We start from the raw sequence: 22,779 nt of genomic DNA, 5'->3' as shown, positions 1-22,779 counted from the left end.
ATACCCAGTACTATAGGCATGTAGTGCAAATGCACTAAACGGAGAGAAAGCGACGAAGTGCCAAGGATTGTGGGGAGGGGTGGAGGCTCTTGACCATGTAGCAGGAGGTCAGGTTCATAAGATGACCCTGAATTTCCTGGAGGGCATTTTTCTCCTTTAATTTAAGGAGGCGTGAGCACCCTGCTTGTGAGTAATTAGCCCCGGGAACCTGCCAATTAGAGGGGGTGTGGTACTTTCTTGGTGGAAGCCCAATCTGAGAAGCTTAATGGCCTTTGTTTTTAGAGGAGGGAAGCTCCCCCAAACTTCAGGCGAAGAGAGCAGCAGAAAGGGGAGGGTGGGCACACCCCTGCGGTGAATGCGGGAAACCGCAGAGGCTCGGAGGACGCTGCTTCCCTCCACCTATGAGCCTGCATCTGCCGCAGACCCTTCCCGTTTTCCTCTGCTCTGGCTGCAGCAGCAGGACAAACGCACCGCTGTGTGAGTGTAGCCACGGAGGCGACAGCCAGTGAAGCTCAGTCTCTAATGCCTTCAGGAAGTCGAGAACCAGATTTCTTAGGACCCATATACTCACGTGCTTCCCAGGTTGGAGGAACCCAGCGCAGGTATCTTCAGTGTTTCATGACTGTCCAGAGGGAAGTCTGCAGCCCCTGAGGCAAGCGGGCTGGCTCCAGGCAGCCTCTTGCCCGGACCACACTCAGAAGGGTGGATCTCTGGGATCACTAAGCCCCGGTTTCTCAGTTTGTAAAATGGGGTCACCAATTCACACAGATGCTACAAGGACTAAATGAGAGAATGTATGTCAGGCACGCTGGACTAGCAGGCGCTCATGTTAGCTACTCTGGGTTGCAAGGGGGTAGGACCCCCAGAGAGGCTTGGGCTTGATCTATGGTTCTTTCACCATCTGGTGGTTACTTAGTCTCTCTTTTTTTATTTTTAATTTTTAATTTTTTTAATTTTTATTTTTTTATAATAATTTTTTATTATATTATGGTAGTCACCATACAGTACATCCCTAGTTACTTAGTCTCTTTCAACCTCAGTTTCTTCATCTAGGGATCTTTCTTTTTCAACTAGGGATCATGATATCTATCTCCTGAGGGCTGTTGAGGGGCTTAAGCACGGTCCTCGGCCTCCCTCCAAGCACAGTGCCTGCTGGGGAAGGTCTTGAGGCGTTGGCTCAGGAGCCCTCGGCGCCTTGGGAGAGAGAAAGAGCTTTGGGTTTCCCTGGGTCTTTGACAGGGGTGTGGTTTGCAGTTTCACCCTGCAAGCTTCCCTTTGCAGGAGCCCTGCTTCTCATTTGAGGCATCGGAAACCATGAAATCCCAGTATTGGCAAGACCTGGGCTTCTCCATCTCCTTCCCAAGGCCACGTAAAAGGCATCTGGGCAGCTCATTAAAAACAGCCACGTCTCCCCTACCAACGCCTTTTAGAATCAAAATCTGGCGTAGGGGTTCAGGCACGGGAAGTTTCAACAAACTCCCAGAGAGATGTGGAGGTGTGGTCAGGGCTGGATGTCGCTAGGCTAGAGGGAACAGGAGGGTCCTGGAGGGCTTGATGATTGTCCTGTTGGCCCTTTGCTGAACTAGGAAGAGGTGAGGCAGCGGAGGGCAGGGCCCTGGGCTCGGATTCAGGAAACCAGAGCCGTGAATGAGCAGGGGTGACCTTGGGCTGATCACTTAACTTCTCAGGGATTCTGGCAAATGAGGGTGTTGGACCTCTCAGCTCCGACAGGTATTATTTGGAGATTGGGTGTCCTATCGAGTCTTGGGGCCCAGCACTCTGCTGCTTCAAGTAGCAGAGGGAGGTTGGCCATTGCGATGTCTTATTGTTAAGCTCATCATCTGTCTGTCTCCCTCGCTCCTTCCCCATTTCAGGAACTGTGTGCTGTTTCAATCCTTCCAGCTTTATTAGGGACCATTAGAGCTTTACAGCACCAGCAGATTGGGTGGGGCCAGTCACAATAAACAGATTTATAATGGGTGTAAACGAGACACCTATCATTGTCTGAGGTTAACACTTTCAGGGCCTTTGAGTGGCAGCCTGTACGCTCACGGAGCCTCTTCCTGGTCAGCACCTGTTGGACTGGGTTGGCGATAAAGCCGTGAGTTTTTGCACAGTGAGGGTGGGAAACCTCTAAATAACATCTCCCATCTGTGTCACATCAATTTGCATGGCAGGCACAAAATAGCTGCTTAATTTATCTCAAGATGTTTTGCGAATGGAAACATTCAAGTTTAGGAATGGAAACAGAATGAGCCGCCGCCTCCTTCTTGAGAATCCTCCCGCCAGGTGAAGTACAGGGTTTGCATCCCTACGTGTCAAAGAAAAAGGAACAAACCAAGTAAGTCTGTTCTCTCTGCGAAGAAAATCGTTCCGGAAGTCTGTAGAACCGTTTATGTATTCCGAATGGTAGAATTCCGGGCCCTGCCAACGTCTGAGCCCGAGTGGGCTTTCTTCACCGCTGGGTCTCCGGTCCACGGCTGGTGCTTGGCATACGGCAGATGTTCCATGTATCTTGCGCCGATGAGATTAGAGAGGGCTTCTCGTCTGGAAAGCTGATGGCATAAACCCCCTGCTTTGTAATCTGTTACTCAGTTTTAAACCGAGCATGGAATTTGTTTGATTGTACATAACGTAGTGTATGTTATTATTTAAAGCATGTGTTCCCTTTTCTAGGAACAGTGTCATGCAGCTCTGCCTGCATTGATGCTGCTTAACCAAGCTACACACACACACACACACCACACACCACACACACACACACCACACACACACACCACACACACACACACCACACACACCACACACACACCACACACACACACCACACACACACACCACACCACACCACACACACACCACACACACACACACACCACACCACACCACACACACACACACCACACACACACACACACACACACCACACACCACACACACACACCACGCACCACACACCACACACACACACACCACACACACACACACACCACACACCACACACCACACACACACACACACACCCTGCTACGTTAAATGCCACCTGGAAGTTTTCAAAGAGCGTATTATTATTCATTCTCCCTTAATGTTCTACTGGTTTAGTTTCTACTAGTTTAGTTTACTGGCTTAGTTTAGTCTACTCCTTTGATTTAGTTCTATTAGTTAGCTTAATGTTCTACTAGATTAATTCTTATAATCTCTTACCAGCATCCCTTGGTCAAGAAAAGAGCTAAGTTTATTCTGAGTTTCTTTTTTTTTTTTTTTTAAGATTTTGTTTATTTGACAGAGAGAGCCGCAGCAAGAGAGGGAACACAAGCAGGGGGAGTGGGAGAGGGAGAAGCAGGCTTCCCACTGAGCAGGGAGCCCGATGCGGGACTTGATCCCAGGACCCCCGGGGGATCATGACCTGGGCCAAAGGCAGATGCGTAACGACTGAGCCACCCAGGTGCCCTTTATTCTGAGTTTCTGTTGAGCGAACTGAGGTCTAGAAAAGGGACTGGACATTTTGCAGATCAGAGTCATTTGGTGAGACGGCTCTAAGCCGCCATCGTCCTTGGGGAGTGCTCCCTGAGTGCTTTGCTGGTGCTCCTGTTCAGTGGAAGCCAGTAACCATCCAGCCTTCGGAGCCTCAGTGCCCAACCCCGGGTGCTGCCTGGGACCGGCGTCCATGAGCTGGTGACCAATAGCTATCTGTCGCGATGAGGCCATGGTGATGATGCCACTGCCAGAGCTGCCCTGGCGGTGGTGATGAAGAGGCTGGGGTCTGGCCAGGCAAATGCCCCTGACGAGGCAGCTCTGACACTTGCTAGGCCTCAAAGGATCTTCTCCCTGGGTGTCACTTCCCAGCAGGGCCCTGCTTATGAATAGGTCGCGGAGGAAAACCTCTCCTTTCTGAGGCAATTTTATGAGCCCTTCAGTCACAATACAGATGTCTGTTTTTAGGACCTTACTTTTGTGTGGACACCCAGTGGCTCAGTCTGCTGATGGCTTTATAGCCTTCCCCTGTTGCCCAGACCCACTAGAGGCATCATCATTCCCCTCACCAGCCAAGCCCAGGGGCCTTTGTTGCAGCCACATTACCCCTCTCCGCAAAGGCTGCCTCTGAGAAAAGAGACCCCAGGAGCCAGACTGCGGCTGGGCTCTGTCTGTCCTCACGGCCTTTAGGCCTAACGATGTCCACCATTAACCCTGCTTAGTTTTACTCCAACTTCCTTTGGAGAAAAAGGCATTTAAGTGACTCATGTTGCCACAGTAAATTCCCATTAATTGATCCTTCCTCAAAGTCAACCCGATGAGGCCCCAAGCTGGGTTGTAACACAGTGAGTCTAAATTTGGGGTTCCCACCCACAGCCCCAAACTTTTAGAAATGGTCAGCCTGTGCTCATGGAAGCACCCGTTCCCATCCCCCTTCAAGCACCGTAGGTAACGGTGTTATGCTTAGGCCTCAAGAAGTGGGGAATGGGTAGGTAATGGTGTTATGCTTAGGCCTCAAGAAGTGGGGAATGGGTAGGCTCCCCGCAGGCGCCCCACTGGCCCTTTTTTACACTAGGTGAAGCACTGCCCGCGATCTCTGCTGCTTCCTACGTAGTACTTCCTCCGCCGTGCACCCCCCTCCGGCCTTCAAATGCCGAGTTGCCCCAACCTGTCAGCGCAATTTCCACCTCGATGGTATTTTACTCTCTCTTTCTCCTCTCTCACTCCCCCTTGTCCCTTCTTTAAGAGGCATGGCTCCCGCTAACCTCAGCAAAACCAGGAGATCTAGAGGAGAAATGTGTCCCGTGGCCCCTTCTCCACCGCTCAGCTCAGCAGGCAAACAGTGTGGAGCCTGGCCAGAGTCGAAGTGTGGGTCATTCCTTCATCAGCTGCTCATTCCACCAGTATTTACTGAGTGCCTACATGGGCTAGGCTCGGGGCGCCGGGGTGGCTCAGTCGGTTAAGCGTTTGCCTTCAGCTTCGGTCATGATCCACGAGTCTCAGGATCGAGCCCCGCGTTGGGCTCCGTGCTCAGCACGGAGTCTGCTTCTCCCTCTCCCTCTGCTGCTCCTCTGGCTTCTGCTCTCTCGCTTTCTCTCAGATAAAAACGAAATCTTTAAATAAATAAATGAAAATAAAAATAAATGGGCTGGGCCCTGTGCGAGGTGCTGAGGACACAGTGGAGAGAGCAGGCAAGGTCCTGCCCTCATTGGGCTTACGTTCCAGCGAGAGAGACAGCCAAGCAACAAGTAAACAAAATCATTTCAATCTGTTGGTGGGTCACAATGGAGGCTCAGCATACCTGGAATCGATTCGGGGCTTATGGGAAAGAGGAAGAAGGGTCAGCTTCGGAATACCACTGCTTTGCTGGGGGAGACCCTTAGCAAGAGGTAGTGAAAATAACCTCTTCCTCTTCGAACCTCAGTTTTCCGTTCTGTCAAATGGGCATCTGTGACACGGAGAGCAGCGTGCGTAGAACACTCCCAGAGGGGAGGACTTCTCGAGCTCTCAAGTGCTGGCCTGGCCTCTTTTCACATGTGGCCATGGCCTCCAGGCTCGAGTGCTCATTGCGAATCGTCTGATGTTTGCCCGCAGAGACTGGCTCTGTGGTAAGGACCCGGCGGGGTGGCCGGAGCGGGCCTCGTGGGGAGGACAGGCAGAGTTTCTGTTACCCTTCTACCTCCCCGCATGTGTGATTTTCTCAGGCGCGCTGTGCTCATTAGCGTCTGTTCTCAGCCAAGATGCTTTTGATGGAAGACGCCTTTTTTTTTTTTTCCTTTTCTTTTCTTGGCTCCCTTTGCTTTGATTTTTATAAGAAAACCAGTTTGTGGGCTTCCCTGAAGTATCACTCCACTTTTACTCCTTGAGTTCAAGAGTGTTTACCGTCCCCGCAGGCCTGTCTGTGTTTCTCCTCTTACGATCCGGCCTCCTCGCTGAGCCACCTCGGGTAGAAAGCCAGGTGGAATTGAAACCAGCCTAGTGTTTAAACTGCTTTCATCTTACATCAGCTTTTTCCTCTCAGGCTTTCAGATTTTTAATCTCCTAAACTCTCTGCAAACATTAATCTTGATCCCCACAGAAGAGGAAATAGGAATAAGAACTGGCAGGAGTCGCGTGTCGCTTCTGAGGATACTGAGGCAGCAGGGCTGTCCCGTCCGTGGAAAGCTTTCGTTTCTGGGGTTCCCAGTTATAAGCCCAGGGAACGGTGCACATTCTTTTTTTTTTTTTTTTTTTAAGATTTTATTTATTTATTTGACAGAGATAGAGACAGCCAGCGAGAGAGGGAACACAAGCAGGGGGAGTGGGAGAGGAAGAAGCAGGCTCCTAGCGGAGGAGCCTGATGTGGGGCTTGATCCCATAACGCCGGGATCACGCCCTGAGCCGAAGGCAGACGCTTAACCGCTGTGCCACCCAGGCGCCCCCGGTGCACATTCTTTTATCCCAGATGAGCGTCTCAGAAGTTCCCTAGACAGAATCATTTGTGTCTCTGCCTCTTTCCTCAAGAACATGACTCCTCTGTGGGCAAAGGGGTAGTGGATTTTTGAGGATGCATTACTGGGCCCATCAGGACTGGCCTAATTCCTCCTGGCTCCCTCCCCGACCCTGTGTTTTGGCGTCATTGGAAAGACAGCTCTGTCTAGCCATAATTGATGGACAGGGTTGTTTCCTTTTCTCCTTCACACGCTCCCTCTTGCCTGGGCTTAAATTCCCAGTTTCTAGACCCAACAGGGTTGGGCTGTGCTCTGCATGAGGTTAGGAACACACGGGAAGAATGTGTGTGACAGAGCTCTGGCCAGTTGAGTAATGTTTACTCTGTTGGTGGCTGGGACGCTCGTTCTCGCTGGCAGAGGTCCATCAGCCCGAGGAACATTCCTGCATTATCAGGGATGGGAGATTGGCTTTGAAATGTCAAGGGTGAAAGGCATCCCACCAGATTCTGGGTGCAGCTCCCAGACCCCAGTAAAACGGGCCCCCTGGCTTCAGCCCCAAAGGCCACGTGGGGGCAAGTCGAGCCTCACGTTGCCCAGGAGGCCCCACCTCCCTCTTCCCCCTGCTTTCTATAAAAGAGCGATTCTGGTCATGTTTTCCTGGCTGACATTGCTCTCCTGTTTGCCCAGCCTTTTCTCTCCCAGGAAAACCCAGTGCTTCTCTCACCTTATTTTATTCATTCATCATTCTAGCTTCTGAGGAAGGAGGATCCATATGCCCATCTTGTAGCTAAAAATGCCAAGACCCCAAAGTTGACTGGCCCAGAATCAAGGCAGAGAGACAGAGAGAATTTGTTTCAAGTGTCTAGACTGATGCCTTGTTGATTTCTGGAATTGTGGTTAATTACACCCTGAACGGGTCCTGTCCGGGTCCTCCGGCAAGGCGCTTGTGTCTGTCTTTGAACACAGGTGCACGGTCAGTTCTGTAGAACCCGACATTTACATCATAAAAACCACCATGCTCTGTAAAGTCATGCAATAAAAACCACGGGGTTTATGGGGGGAAAAATGGGGTTAAGGACACGCTACTCAAAACTTCTTCAGTGACACCCTTTAAAAAGATAAGAATCTAATAAAAAGATGAGCAGAGTTTTACCCCTGTTAACTGCTTAGGAAAGGCATCAGTGCAACAATAAATATGGCATTTTACCTTGAAACAGTCCTGAGGTTTGCCTAAGGAAGCAGGCGTCAGAAGGGCCGCAGCTTGTGAGTTTGTGCGAAGTGGAGGGCGGACGGGCGTCAGAAATTGGAGGGAATGTTCTAACTCCAGATGTGGTTGGATGTGGCCTATCGCACGTGCAGGAAACTGCGGGAAGCTGGTAGATGCTTGAAGGGTATGTGGGTGCGTGTGCGCGCAGGCACGCACATGAACGTGCCTAGCGTTTTCCCATGTGGCTCTGCTCAGCTGGGCACAATTCCTCAGATGTGACATGCATGTTACGCTCAGATTATTCCATAGTGTACCGATAGAATTGGAACAGATCCGCACTTCTAATACCAGCTTTGCCGCGGGACTGACTGCCTTTTCTCCTTCCGGCAGAAGGGATGCTCGCTTGTTCTAGAACATGCATGCTCAAAGCAGCCTCCGCTCATTCCTTCTTCCAGTAAATATTCACCATCCCAGGCCCTCTGTTAGGCTCTGAGGATGCAACGATGCATAAGAAGCCATCCCTTCCTTTAAGAGGGAAAGAGGGTTCCTACCGTAGGAACACCACGGTGCCGGGGGACCGGCTCCTGCTCTGAGGGGCTCAGCTGCATGTAAAATGCAAAGGGCAAAGCAGATAACTACCAGGGTGAATCAAGGAGAGCTTCACAGAGGAGGTGACATTTAGCCCTCTTAAAAAGATGCGACATGGAGAAGAAGGGAAGAGCTTTCCCGGCAGAAGGAACAGAAGCAGCAGAGGCACAGAGGCAGGAGCTGGGTGGGCCGGCATGGCGGACAGCAGGTGCTCTGACACGGCTGTATGGGATGCTGTGCGAGATGACGCAGCTAAGGGGCTGGAGTCACCAAAACCCGATTCTGCTAGTCTTTGCTGTTGGCGCTTTTCCAGAAGGCAGTGAGGGGCTGTCCTAGGTTTCCACACATGGCAGTGATATGGTGCGAGTTTGTTTTAGAAAGAAATCCCAAGCTGCAGCGGTGTGAAGAGTGCCCTGGAGGAGGGTGTTGGTGCAGGAAGCAGAGCGTGGAGATGCTGGTTTCTGGAACCATGAGCTCTGTTCGTGTTTTGATACCTCTGATCAGTCATATTGCATAGAAACCGGATGAGTTGTCTCTGTCCCACATGCTGTCAGGAATTCAGAAAGAGCCATGCTTAGGCCATGATACTGAGGCCTAGGAACAGGTGAAGCAGGTCAGCTCCTCACCAGGATCTCAGGGATGTCTCTAGATTCTTGCTGGAATGACTTTTGTTGCTGGACACACATGCTGTGGTTTCTAGGACCAGCAGTGGGGACATGGCCAATGAGTGCCTTGAGCCAGGAAGTGAGTGCAGGGTACAGAGCCACCTTCTGGCATTGTCATATCTCCTCTGGGGACCTCTGGGCCTGTTAACCCACCATCGTTGGTCGATCAGTATTAAACCAGAGCCTCTGTGCTATATTCACGTTCAGAGCTTGCAAGGGTGAAGGAGGAAGGGAAGAAGCCATTCCACCTCCCTAGCACAGTACCTGGCACGTGATAGGGGCTCAGTAAAGTTTTGTGAATTCAGCCTTCCTGAAAATGTCTTTTAGACAAAGACAGTCCCAAAGTAGAAGGACCTGAGGTATCTTGAGCCACTATTATGTGCCAAGCATGTTCTGGGGACTTTCCCGTCCCTTAAGTCATTCATCTTCTTCCCAATGACCTAAGGGGCAGAGACTGTTAACAGCAAAGAAACTGAAGCCCGGGGAGGTTAAGTCACTTCCCCAAGGTCACACAGCTGATGTGTGGTAGAGCCAGGATTTACCCCCGGGTTGCCTGGCTCCAGAGCCGCCTCCACTTTCCTTCTCCTTTGAAGCGCTCTTCTGGGTTTGTGAAATCCACAAGGACCCGGCCTCTCCTTCCTCTAACAAGAACACCTACTCCTGGTGGATCGCCAGCAGATATCTTGTGATACACCTTCCACCTCCACACCTCCTTTAAGGCGGTGCCCGGTTGCAGCCGCCTTCTCGGGGCCCAGAGGGTTTGCCAAACTCCTGGTGAGAGGGGCACCGGTGGGAAAGGTTACAGGTGAATCCGGAGCTGGTGAGCAGCCCCCTGCCTCGCTCCCACCCCACTCAGCAGTGAGAATAGCTCCCTCCCACAGCGGGCAGTCCTCTGGCTCAGAGAGGAGGAAGCTGGAGTTCACCCAATACGCTGAAGGCAGAGCTGAGATCAAACAGGGATCCCCTAACTCCCAGCCCGATGCTCTCCCTTTGCCAGAGGTCTGGACCCACCGGTCTTTTAACAGAACGGCTCCACCCTTACATTTCTACTAGAAGGAGGTTCTGCTGGGGGAGAAAACAAGGCTTAAAAACCACAGCCGCCTTGGGCTACACTGCCTGGGTTTTAACAAATGGCTCTTGACACTCTTCTGCAGGCTCCTTCCTAAAGAAGGCTTTTGTTTCCTGCGGATATCCTTGGTTAATTATTTTTAAATAAATAATTATGTAGCCTGCGGTAGGGGAGAAGCCTCCCCGTGACCCATATTTGATCATCAGAGGACTGGCCCTCTTCTTCGGCCAAATTAAATAGGCTAAAACCAGAGTCTGTTTGACTTGAGGCTGAATCGATGATGGGGACAGGCTGGGAGGTGAACACACACCTGACTCCCAGCGTTATCACCACTCTCTCAGGAGCAGAGCATCTTGGGGAGGTAAATAGCTGGCCAGGGAGTCAGAGAAAGCAGGAGAAAACAGGGTGAAGTCCAGTCCTTCCAAAAGGAAAGAATGAGAGGGGCAGGGGCCAGGCCTGCTTCCCAAGTTGCTTCCAGAGCAAAGTGTCAGGGCTTCTGCAGGGTAGGATCCTTTGGGGGCCCTTGTCCATGGACAGGTCCTTCATTCGGTACTTAGAATCTGCCCTACGTTGTCTAGAATTCTAGAGTCTTAGGGCAGATACCTTGGGGTCCCTCTCCATACCAGCTCCCTCCCCACCCATAGTTACCATTTATTTAGCATTGTGCTAGGAGATTTATAGCTAGTTTCTCCTATCCCAGAATAGCCCTGAAGGAAGCATTACCTCCATCAGATGAGAGGAGGCTGTGGCACAGAGAGGGAGGTCATTTTCCCAAGCCCACAGGCAAAGAGCAAAATCGGGATTCGAGCCTGAGTTTGTCTAGCTCCCAAGCCCACAGGCTTCTCACTGTCCCTCCTTGTCAGAAAATTCTTCCTATTACTGATCTGAAACCTGCCTCCCCTCTTTTATCGTTGGATCTGTTCTGGCTCCTGAGCTCACAAGGCACACGTCTTCCTTCTTCTATGTACCCACACTGTGAGCTGTGACGTATCCTGCCAGGAGCCCAGTGGCAAATGTGAGTGGAGAAAAAGAACCTAATGTGACCCGATGGGACGGAGTAGAAGGTGATAAGTAGGAGACCTCGGGGCCGCAGGTAGCTGTGGGGCAACATGGGCAGGACTGGGCCGGGGCTGCTGGTTAAAAGGCAGAGCAGCCTTTCCTCCTTTTAACTGCATGGCTCCGGTTCCCCCAAAAGTGTAGTGCCCTAGACCAGTAACCACCAAAGTCCAGTGCTGTCCCACTGCCACCGCCACCCCTACCGGCAGCCCCATGCATCAGAGGATGGGGACAGCCACCAACAGAAGCAGCCCAGAGAGCACACATCAAGCCATTCGGAGTCAAAGTTGCCCTTGAAGGTTAGAACCCTGCTGTGGCATTTGTTTGTTTTCTTCCCAGCCCTCTGAGGCTCTAGGTCACGTCAGCCTTGGGTAACGTCCTTCAGACGATGCCAGGAAAACTGGCTTGGGTCTCCTCTTGGCAAGCTTCGTCTTCATGATTTGGAGCTCCTGGGGGGACTTCGTAGCCTCCTCAGGAGGGTGCGGCTCTAGGGGGAGCAGGAAGCAGGGCCGGGGAAGACGACCGACAGAATCCGTGTGCTTGATATGGTGAAGGCTAATGTGGGGAAGCTGGCAAATGGCGTTGACTCGCCTCTCCAAACGACTGCATGCCGGGGCACTTGGTCTCCCTCCCTTGCAGGTGGACACAGGGTCCCTCAAACTTTTTTGTTGAATCTAAAGTGAAAAACAAGAACACGGTCTTTGTCAGCTTTGAGCTTAGGGTGAGATGTCCCAGCGACCCCCAGCTTTGTCTTTGTTTCGTGGGCACGTCCAGCAGGACTTTGACCCTGCAAATTGGGCCCAGGTTCTTTGCCCACCCCCCCAGCTTCCTTCCGGAGGCCGAGGCCGCCTCTGCACAGCACTTTCCCTTTCCCTGGGCACAGACCTGTGTTTTGGTTCCTGAGCAAGAGGGAGGGTCCAGCAGCGAGGCTGTCAACATGCTTGGTTCTCGCCTCCCTTGCAGACCAAACTGTCGTGGTTTACTGAGGCATCCGTACCCCACCAGTAAGTGCCGCCTGCCCCCCCCCCCGGCAGCCGCACCGTCCCCCGGGCCCTGGAAGTCAGCCAGGTGGGACCGCCTCAGAGAAATGTGAGTTCCAGAGCCACAGACTCCCCAGCTGCAGCCCCATCCCTGTCCTGCTCTGCCCATGTCTCCCCAGGGCCTTTCAGGCTCTGCCAAAACAGTGGTGCGTAGAGATGGATTCCTTCCATGGCTCTTACAGGGTCCCTGGGCCAGTGCCTCTTTGTCGATGGGTCTACTCATCCTTTGCAGCCCCACCTTGCCAAGAGATGCTAGGGGGACATTTCTAGAAGGCATTTCAAGGAATAAAAGAAATACTCTCGCCAGAAAGAGGCCAGTCTGAGCAACTAAATCCTGAAAGAACTGTGCCGAAGCAACAAGGGGAATCCTTTCATTCATTCATTCAACTTCCTTCCTTCCTTCCTTCCTTCCTTCCTTCCTTCCTTCCTTCCTTCCTTCCTTCCTTCCTTCCTTCTTGCCTCTGACAGACACATATTGAGTGGTTACCAAGTGCCAAGACACTAGGGATACCGTCATGAACAAAACAGAACAGACAAAAATGCCCTGTCCTCATGGAGCTTACGTTCTGGAATTTGAAGTCGAGCCCATGCCACCTTTACCCTAGAGAAAGACAGCCAGTGTTTCTTGTGGGCAGACGGGAGGAGAAGGCAACTGGGCATTCTTGGCGTCCACCCTTGCAAACAAGGGGAGCCGAGTCAATGGGCCCCGGGGGCACTCATGGCTGCTGTTGGGTCTGTCTTGTTTTGCAGGCGTGCGCTACAGCCAGCCGGGGAACAATGAGGTCACTTCCGCCTCAACAATCAGCCACCATGGCAACAGCGCCATGGTGACCAGCCAGTCTGTTTTACAGCAAGTCTCTCCCGCCAGTCTGGACCCTGGCCACAATCTCCTCTCACCTGATGGTAAAATGGTGAGTACACCTGGGCCATTGTAGCTCTGGAGCTGATAAGATAAGAGGCAAAACAAACACAACTTCTCACAAGGCCTGCCTCAAACAATGAGCCATTGTAGCCCCATCGGGGAAAATGGGGGCTGTCCAGAGCTGGAACGGAAAGGTAGGACCGGTGACCCGGCCTTTGGCGGGTGGAAGAGGTGTTCGGTTTGAACCTCACCAATAAATCTGACAGAGTTCTGCTCTCGTTTTATTGATTGAATGCCTCATAAAGGAGCAAGCCGGGTGGGACACTGTTTGTTTTGGGGCCGCCAGTGACATTTGTGTTGATAAAATGTTCATTCATACCCACCCCCCCAAGGCCTCCAAAGCCAGGCTTTTCACCTCGGAGAGGACCTCACTTTGAAACAAGCCCCCTCTTTCTCTTCACCAGCCCTTGGTGCTGTGGCAAGGAGAGAAATTAAGTCAGGATTTAGGGGGCGGCAGGGGGTAGAGAGAGAGACTTCTTGAGCGGGGACATCTGACGGTACTTGAGGGAAGAGCACTGCACAAAATGGCAGGTGGGGCGGGGCGGGGCGATGCTTGCCAGACAAGTGAGAAACACCGACTTTGAAGTTCCAGGGACCAGGGTTCAAATCCCAGCTCCAGCACTTAATAGCTGTGTAGCCTTGGGCGGGTTACTGAACTTCTCTAGGTCTCTCTTTCTCAACTATAAAATGCGGTAATAACAATACGGTTGTTGGGGGAACAAATGTGCCAACAAGGGAGAGACTCAGCAAGGTGTCAAATAGTCAGGAAATGCCAGCGGTGGTGAATGTCCATGTTCCTCTCTTTAAATGAAGTTTTCTGTGGTCATACCCACACCCCACGCCCAGATGTAAGTTTAGCACACCTGGTGAGGAATAGACTCTGAATTCGCAAGGCTCTAATTCTCTAGCAACACAAGGGCAGGGGAGCGCGGCCGGTGAGAGAGACAAGCATTACGACACCAGTAAGGGCAGGAAATGGAAAACTTTATTCTTTGGGTCATGCTCTGTGTTTCGGTGGGGGAGGAGCTGCAGGTTCCTGGCTTCCACGCTCAAGGTGGAGCTGCACACATTCCCCCAAGGCGTCTGACCCAGAGAGAGGCAGGTGCGGGCCAGAGCGGGGGAAGGGGACGGGGAGCCGATGCCATTTCAGACCTTGACGCGTGCGCGCTGTGTAGGCAACACAGGAACGGTGAGTCACAGGTGGCTGAGCCCCCGGCTCCCCGGACGAGTCAACAGAGTGCAGCTTCCAAGGGGAGGGCTAGCCCGGGTAGTGGTCTGTGCACACGACAACGAAAAGGTGCTCCCGGGGGAGGCATTCGGCAGCCCCCTTGCCCTCCCCTCATCCCTTAAGCTGCTCCTTCATGAAGAACAGTGTACGCAGTACCTTGTAAGAGGCACAGGCCAGTCTTGATGAGTCACTTTGAGACCCAGACGGGCTAGGGGTAGGGATCGCCCAAGCTGCTCTGGAGAAGGGGGGGCTTCTGAAAGAGGCCTCGGTTTAGTCCACGACACCCTCCAAGTCTCCATTCCTCTTGCTTGAAGGTCCTTGGGGTTTCCCTTTGGACCCTCCTGCCCTTTCTCCCAAGAGGCGAGTGGCCTCAGCCCAGGCCAGGGCTGCTGCAAAGGCAGCCTGCAGACACACTTCTTGCTTCCTGTTCCGCTCAGCAGTGTCCTAATGGGCAGTACATTATTGGATTGATGATTGACCAAGAGAGCACACCTCAACGTTAGCAAACACCTGGAAGCTTGTTTGCGGGGACCGGCTTTTTACTAGTCTCCAACACCCTGGCTCATATGTTATGTCACTATTACTGGATGCCCAAATGCAAGAATCTGTTTTCTGTTAATATGTAACAGGTGCATCACAGGTTGTGGTCCACCAGGGCAAGCGTGGAATATGGTTAAAAGTAACGCAGGCAAGAGAACCCGTGTGTCCACGTCCTGGGCTCTGTTGTTTATCAGCAGTAGGGTGGCTGTTGCTTAACTGCGGCTTCCTCATCTATAAAATGGTGGATAATAATAGTGCCTGCGTGGTGGGGTTGGTGTGAGGATGGGTTGTAGCGCTGTGGTTCTTTGGACGAGCCCTGGGCAAGGAGTGGCAGTCTCTTGTGTACGGACATTCAGTAGGATGTGAATTCGAAATCGTCCCCCGGGGATTAGTTTTGGAAATATTGCTGACCCGCGTGAGCTTTCCTTTGCACCGTCTGTTCCCTCTCCTGTACCCAAGTGCATAGACAAAAAGCTGGCCAGATTTAGGGTTGTGGTTTGTGTGTGTTGAACATTGTTGTTGGGTTTTTTTTTAAAGCACCTACTGGGGGGCATCTGGGGAGCTCAGGCTGTTGAGTGTCTGAATCTTGGTTTCAGCTCAAGTCCTGATCTTGGGGTCATGAGTTCGAGCCCCACATTGGGTTTAGGGTTTACTTAAGAAAACATAATAATAAGAATTAAAAACCACATACTGGATACTTCCACAGTTTAAAGCAGTATGACCAGCAGTGAAGAGCTCAGGCCTTGGAGATAGATGGCCTGCTCTCAACACCAGCACCGCTTCCTGAGCACATTCCTTAACTTCTCTCAGCTTCCGTTCCCATGTCCGCAGTGTGGGGAAAGCAACACCAACTTTGCAGGTTGTAGGCAGTAAAGCACTTAGCGTCAGCGAAAGTACTGCAGATGGCAGCATTCACGTAATTCAAATGCAGCGAACTATCATGTAAGAATCATGACTTGGGTCCTTGGCAACCCCTGGCTTCCTTCAGTCCTGGAGGCAAGGACAAAATACTGGCTGCATTTTAGAGTGGGAAGGAACTTGACCAAGATTACCCAAAAATAGTAAGTGGAAGGGATTTGAACTCCAGCAAAACTGGGTGTGAAGTCTGCCTTCCTCATTCACTAGTCAGGTGACCTAGAGCTGGTCTGTCCACTCTTGGGGAGATCAGTCTCTTCACTGGTAATGCAGGGTCAGTGGTGAGAACGCCCTCCCTGCTTGTGTCATTATCTGTTGAGGGCAATCAGTGCAAGCACTTGACAAGCTCTAAAGCCGCGCACGTTCGAAGTTATTTTTATGGTTGGCATCTGCATTTCTCTTTCACCATTAAAATCAAACATTGAAACAGCAGAGATTACCGTCACTTCATTGACTTTTTCCAAAGGACTACATTACCCAAAGGAAATCTGAAGGCAGGTTACCGATTTCTTTCTTTCTTTTTTTTTTTCTTTAATGACTCTGACATTTCGAAAAACAAGTCCAGCGAACAGGCTGGTTCTCTCTTGTTTGATGTGGTCAGAATTCCTTCTTGGTCACGTGACACCCCCCCCAACTGATTTCTTGATGCCCATTTTAAAAACACAAACAAACCTGTTTGGTTTTTTTTCTTTCTTTCTTTTTCAAATTAACCTTGGAAGCTCTGGGGTTGACCAGAAGGTCAGGGCTGGAGATAGTGTCTTATCCGGGTGCTGGTGTGAGACCTGTCATTTGACAATTTGGCAAAGCTCTGGAAGAAGGGCAGCTGGACTACTCAGACGTGAATGTATGTATCCTAACACTAACGTGCCTCCAGGTGGTCCTGATGCCATCGAGAACATCTGGAGTAGTTCAGAGTGACAGGAGACATCTCTCTTCCTTCTTCCTCCCCCACCTCTCTCTCTTTCTCCCTCTTTTCTCTCTTTCCTTTCCTTTCCTTTCCTTTCAAGATTTTGTTTTTAAGTAATCTCTACACCCAATGTGGGGCTCGAACTTACAACCCCGAGATCAAGAGTCACATGCTCCACCAACTGAGCCAGCCAGGTGCCCGAAGACATCCTTTCTTAATAATAATTTTAGAAATTATTTTAAAACTATAAATAGTAAACTACTTTGTCACCAAAAAAAGTATTGCGTGTGTGCACATGCGTGTGTGTGTGTGTGTGTGTAAAACTGATAGCTCCTTATAGTTAATGAGAACCATTGGAAGCATTTCTGAAAACATCAGAATCAAAGCAAGCACATCTATGACAACTGTTGTTTAATACTATTTAGAAAGTTCTAACCGATGCAATAAGACACGTGCACATATTAGTACTAGCAAGGAAGAGACCCTATCAGATGTGTGCTTGTGATGCCATTATACACTTGGAAAAGTGAAGAAAATCAATAAGGAAAAGACACTATGAGGAATAAATAAAAGGATTTTCTCCTCAGTGAAAGGATGCAAAGTGGCCATGTGTGAAGTAAGCACATTAAAATCAGTAGCTTTCTCTTACTCATCTGTCATTAAAGCATAATGGTACAACAGAATGGGGGCACCTGGGGCCCAGGGCTTATGATCTAGTAGCTTTGTCTTTACGATATCAGCTCCTTGACCAAAAAAATAACCGTTTTTAATGGATAGTGGAGATTCGGAAAAGGAAGAGAAGCCCGGTGGTGGCTGATCTCCCCCAACCTCAGTAATAATTGCAGGGGTGGGGAAAGGTCCTCTGTAAAAGGTAAGAACTTGACTTCCAGAGTCAGGCAGCCCTGGGCTTGAATACCACATATACCACTTGCTGTGTTATTGGATCTTAGGCAATATACATATCTACTCTGAGCCTCGGGGTTTCATCAGTGGAACAGTGATGTATGTACCTGATACCGTATCCAGCTGATACAGATCTGCGATGGAGTGTCTGCCTCCCGGTTAACGTGTGAGCGGTCCTTAGTGGAGCCTGCGTCCGTGAGAGCTTTCCTGTGCTTCTGCCGAGTCCCTAACCTGCTCTCATTTGGGCAGACTTCAGTCGTCATTTTTAGCAGTCACTTGTCTTTAGCACCAATAAGAGAGAAGGCATGGAGCAGGACAGAGGATACTTCCAAACTGAGTAGGCAACAGTCCCATGTTACCCAGGAGCAGAAGAATCCCTAAGGCAGTCAGATCGCTCAGATAGTCAAGATAGAAACGCCATAAGGGGAGGGATGGTTGTGTATTTTGCTTCTGGATCTTCAGCATCTAGAACTATGTCCGTGCCACAGCGGATGCTTCATAATTGTTGTTGAGTGAATGAATGAGTGAGTGAGTGAATGAATGAATGAATGAATGGGTGGGTGAGTGAGTGAATGAATGGGTGGGTGAGTGAGTGAATGAATGAGTGAGTGAATGAGTGAGTGAATGAGTGAGTGAATGAGTGAATGAGTGAGTGAGTCAATGAATGAGTGAGTGAGTGAGTGAGTGAATGAATGAGTGAGTGAATGAGTGAGTGAATGAATGAGTAAGTGAATGAATGAGTGAGTGAATGAGTGAGTGAATGAATGAGTGAGTGAATGAGTGAGTGAATGAATGAGTGAGTGAATGAGTGAGTGAGTGAATGAATGAGTGAGTGAGTGAATGAATGAGTGGGTGAGTGAGTGAGTGAATGAGTGAGTGAATGAATGAGTGAGTGAATGAGTGAGTGAATGAATGAGTGAGTGAATGAATGAGTGAGTGAATGAGTGAGTGAATGAGTGAGTGAATGAGTGAGTGAGTGAATGAATGAGTGAGTGAGTGAATGAGTGAGTGAGTGAATGAATGAGTGGGTGAGTGAGTGAGTGAATGAGTGAGTGAGGGAATGAATGAGTGAGTGAATGAGTGAGTGAGTGAATGAATGAATGGGTGGGTGAGTTAGCTGTGCTGAGGAATCGCTGAGCCATGTCATGCTGGCCCTGCTCTTTGCAGGCCCCGTTCCACTCACGTTGCTCTTGTTTTTTCTCTCCAGCAGATCTCCGTCTCCGGAGGTGGTTTGCCCCCTGTCAGCACCTTGACGAATATCCACAGCCTGTCCCACCATAATCCCCAGCAATCTCAAAACCTCATCATGACCCCCCTCTCTGGAGTCATGGCCATTGCACAAAGTAAGCTCCGTTCTTGGTCAGAAAACCTGGGGGGAGGAGGCAGTGGAGCAGGGAGAAGAAGGGTGGGAAGTAAGTCAACCTGATTTTAAAAAGGTGTAGAGAAACCCCCTTCACACTTGCCTGCCATTTATAGATTTGATTCTACTTATGTTTAGTTCCTTATCTCCCTCCTCAACAATACTTGGACTGTTTAGCCTAAAGAAAGAGAAAACAATGGAGTCACGTTGAATCTTGGCCACGGCTCACCGGCGGTGCATCCTGGGGCAAATCATTAACCTTAGTGAGGTTCAGTTTCCTCATCTGTAAAATGGGTTGCTGAGGTGATCAAATAACAGGGCATAGAGACATGCTTGTAAACCTGTAAGCGTGAGTATGTGTAATAGCAGAGCTTATACTTTCGTCTCGGGTTCATTTCTACCCCTGAGGATGTGGTAGATGTTCCGGGAAGCTGTGCTGATGTTTCTGTGCGTTGGCGAAGATGGAGCAGTGACGGGCTTCCTTCCAAACAGGGCGTTTGGTGTGGTCAGAGGACACCTCTTTGGCCAGCGGTGAAAGTACAGAGAGAACTCCGAGAGAACCTGTTATAGTGTCTCTGAGTCTTTAAGGAGAACCATGCCTGAAGACGGGGGTGGATCCAGTCCTGCCAGCTCTAGAAGGCTCTTGTTCACAGACGGGCCAGTTCAGGGCACAGGAAGGCTGACGGGGGCCGCCTCTGTGGACGCTGCTCTTAGAATTCTAATGTTGATGACGATCCAGTGTGTTTTCAGCTTCCTCCTGACAGCTCAGGCCAAGTCACCGTTGTGACCCTGGGAAGACATCCCGAGAAGTCTCGGGAGAGATCTGAGGGTGGCACATCGCTCATCTCTCTCCACCTGATACCGCCCGCTTGTCCTTGTGGCCTCCCCGTATCGAGTGCCCACACTGACCACCTCTTCATTTTGTTCCTGCCTTTTCCTCTTTCTCTCTTCTCTCTCTCAGTCAGCTCTAGCCGAGGTGGCAACTCAGATCACTCCTGAGGAGAGTGGCTTATGTGCTCTTGGAGGGCAAAACGGGGCTAGGCCCACGGGAGGCTCACAGCTTTACTGAGCATGTGTGACTCTCACTGTATCCTCACCTGCTCAGAAATTGATGCGTTCTGCAGTTGTTGTTTTTTTATTTCTTGTTTTTTGATTTTGCAGAGAGAAATGAGACTAGAGAAACTTTTAGAGGACTCACAAAATAAAAAGTTATTTTAAACTTACCGCCTTTTTGCAGGAATATGGTAGCCATACTAACACCAGGGTTTGAGAGTGAGCTAGGATACCTAAAACCAGCTTGCTTGCCTTCTAGAAGATTTGGTTAAAAGACCCACGGGTAAGCTGTGTCACCTCTTTATTCCCACAACCAAAAAGATACACAAACCATCCCACTTACCTCCTTTCTTCCCACATCAAGCTTTGCCTGACACACACACAATTCTTGTGTTTCTTAGGCACTGTCTCGGCTAAAATTTCCCCAGAAGCTATTCCATATGTTTTCAGTTCTGCCTGATTTCTTCCACCCATGCCTCTCTACCTTCTTGCTGCACTCTTCATCTCCTACCGCAGACGGGCAGCACAGGGTGCACAGTGCCCCTGGGAGGGTGTGCCTGGCGCGTGTGTGTGTGCGTGCTTGCGGAGGGGGGAGCATGAGGCATGGCCAGGATCGCCAGGGATCTTGGCTGAGACACGTGGGCCTCGCCGGCGGAGTGGCAGGCTGAAGGGTGCTTGCGGGCACCCTCCTCTGGCCAGCTCTCGTCCCGTGGAGTCTGAGGGTCCTGCCTCGGGCAGAACGTCGTAACAGAGTACTTGGCACGGCCAGCCCCTCGTTCTCCATTCGTCTGCCGGATGGACAACATGCTTCTCAGGCAGGAACCAGCGCCCAGAGAACAGGTGAAAAGGCCGGGAGTCACACCCCGTGGAGCTAGAATGACATCAGTGGCTCTCGATCCTGGAATTGAGGCTCAGGATCACAGACTGTGTTGAAAATAAGATTCCTGGGCCTCACCTCTGAAGGTTCTGACTCATTAAGTCCTGGGTGAGGCGGAGGAATGTATATTTCTTAAAGAGCTCCCCCAGATGATTCTGAAGGACAGGCAGGTTTCAGAACTGTGCCCTCAAATGTCATCCACTGTCGACAGGGTAATTTGCTTTTCTGGGCAGAGATTTCCCAGAAGAGCAGCAATAATGGGCTCCCAGGAAAACAGCGAGTCCGTGGGGCCTCCCAGGAGACCCCAGTGGAAGGTAGGAGAGGGAAATGGGATATCAGGGTATCAGGTGAGACTCGGGCTTGGAGAGTTGAGTCCCTGGGGAATGGGAGATAGTGCTAGTCTGAATGGGATCAGAGGACCCGGCCCCGGCTCCCACCCCCAAAGAGCCAGGAAGGGGCTTATTCTCCCTTCACTTGTGCTCAGGGGTCTCACCTTTTAGGTTTCTGATAACAGTATCAGCTAAAACCCTGAGTAAGCAACAGCTGAGGTCTTCATGCTATCTCCACAGAGGACTTCCCACAAACCTGCTTCTGGAACCTTCATTTCAGGAAAGGTTCTCTAGGGGTCCCTTCCATGCTTGCCTGAAAGAGACCTTTTTCTGGATTTTCTTCTTTATTCCATCCTGCCCCCTCCATTTCACAGAAGGCAGGGTCAAAGGAACATTGGCAGCTCTGGGGAAGAGGTCGGGGTGTCTTGCCCCTGAGCCTCTCATCCCCACTCCCACCCTGGCCTGGCTCTCTCCCCCAGATTCCCACCCAGGGGGCACATGGAGTGAGGGGGACGAGGGGCCTGGGACCCAGGCTCTGCAGTGCTGGCCCCGGTTCTGAAGAGGCCCCAGGAAGTAGACACAGAATGGCACCAGAGGCCTCACACCTCCAGAGCAGAAAGATGGCGGGAGCCACTACGAACTGCCAACCTTTAACTTACGACTTCTTCCTCCCAGTACCTGGACCTTTTGAGGCCACAGGCCCTGAGCCTCCAGATAAGATAGGTCTCCTTCATAGACTGGCCGAGGTCTGGTGTTTTCCCCCTTCTCTGCTACAGTCAAGAGAATAAGCACCTGACCTCTGCCAGGGTCTTTGCTCAGGTTCGCTAAATGAGGGTCTTCTGGCTTCCTACTCCTGGGACGGTGTGACTGTTTTTGTTTTTGTTTTGTTTTGTTTTGTTTTGTTTTGTTTTGTTTTGTTTTATCAGAATGTGAGTTCCTGAACGCTCCTGCCCTCTGCTGGACAGACAGCTCTGGGCGCTGATCTGTGCCTCAGAGTGGCGGCCTTTAGCTGCTGGCAGGGTACCCAGGCAGGCCTCTCTTGGGGTCTGGTCTGGAGGGAGTGGGCTAGTTAGAGGCCACCTTCTCAGGGTCCTGGCAACCTCAGGGCAGCCAAGTTTGGGAGGTGCCAGGATGACTGTCAGGCCTTGAATCTGTGTAAGCCCATTTCCATCCACAACTCACCGTGGAATGTGAGCAAGTCAATCTCTCCAGGCCTCACTTTCTTTGTCTGTACAATGCATCTATAAAACCATCTCCCATGCAATCTGTCACCGAGGCCCAGCCGTGCCTGGCGCATAGCAGGGGCTCAGTCGGTGGTCGTGCCTTGCCCCATCCCCGAAGCCACCTCTGATCTTTCCATCTTGCTCCCACAGGCCTCAACACTTCCCAAGCACAGAGCGTCCCCGTCATCAACAGTGTGGCCGGCAGCCTGGCAGCCCTGCAGCCTGTCCAGTTCTCCCAGCAGCTACACAGCCCTCACCAGCAGCCCCTCATGCAGCAGAGCCCCAGCAGTCACATGACCCAGCAGCCCTTCATGGCAGCGGTGACTCAGCTGCAGAATTCCCACAGTAAGGACGCGGGTGTGGTGGGGGCGGGGGAAGGGGGGCGGGGGGGGGGAGGTCACCACCAAGGGCCCTAAGCAGCCCACCCCCGCCCTCTCTGGATCTGTACTTGATGAGAAGTGTATTGATTTGGTTACTTTTCCCTACCTATTAT

At 51.1% G+C, this 22,779-nt stretch overlaps 1 protein-coding gene across 4 annotated transcripts in view; it reads left to right on the top strand.

Moving 5' to 3' along the window:
- The window catches only part of HNF1B (HNF1 homeobox B), a 138,563-nt gene that overhangs the window by 103,764 nt on the left and 12,020 nt on the right, over positions 1–22,779 (top strand). For 2 of the 4 annotated variants that reach the window (XM_026517573.4, XM_026517571.4), the window contains exons 11-13: positions 12,780–12,940; positions 18,655–18,787; positions 22,437–22,631. In XM_026517573.4, the coding sequence (XP_026373358.1) occupies positions 12,780–12,940; positions 18,655–18,787; positions 22,437–22,631 (489 nt within the window). Of the gene's footprint in view, positions 1–12,779; positions 12,941–18,651; positions 18,788–22,436; positions 22,632–22,779 lie in introns of all 4 variants that reach the window. The other 2 variants (XM_026517572.4, XM_026517570.4) reach the window with 1 other exon arrangement.

This window comes from Ursus arctos, unplaced genomic scaffold (assembly GCF_023065955.2).
Source record: "Ursus arctos isolate Adak ecotype North America unplaced genomic scaffold, UrsArc2.0 scaffold_24, whole genome shotgun sequence".
Lineage (NCBI taxonomy): Eukaryota > Metazoa > Chordata > Mammalia > Carnivora > Ursidae > Ursus > Ursus arctos.
This window is presented reverse-complemented; position numbering and strand designations above follow the sequence as displayed.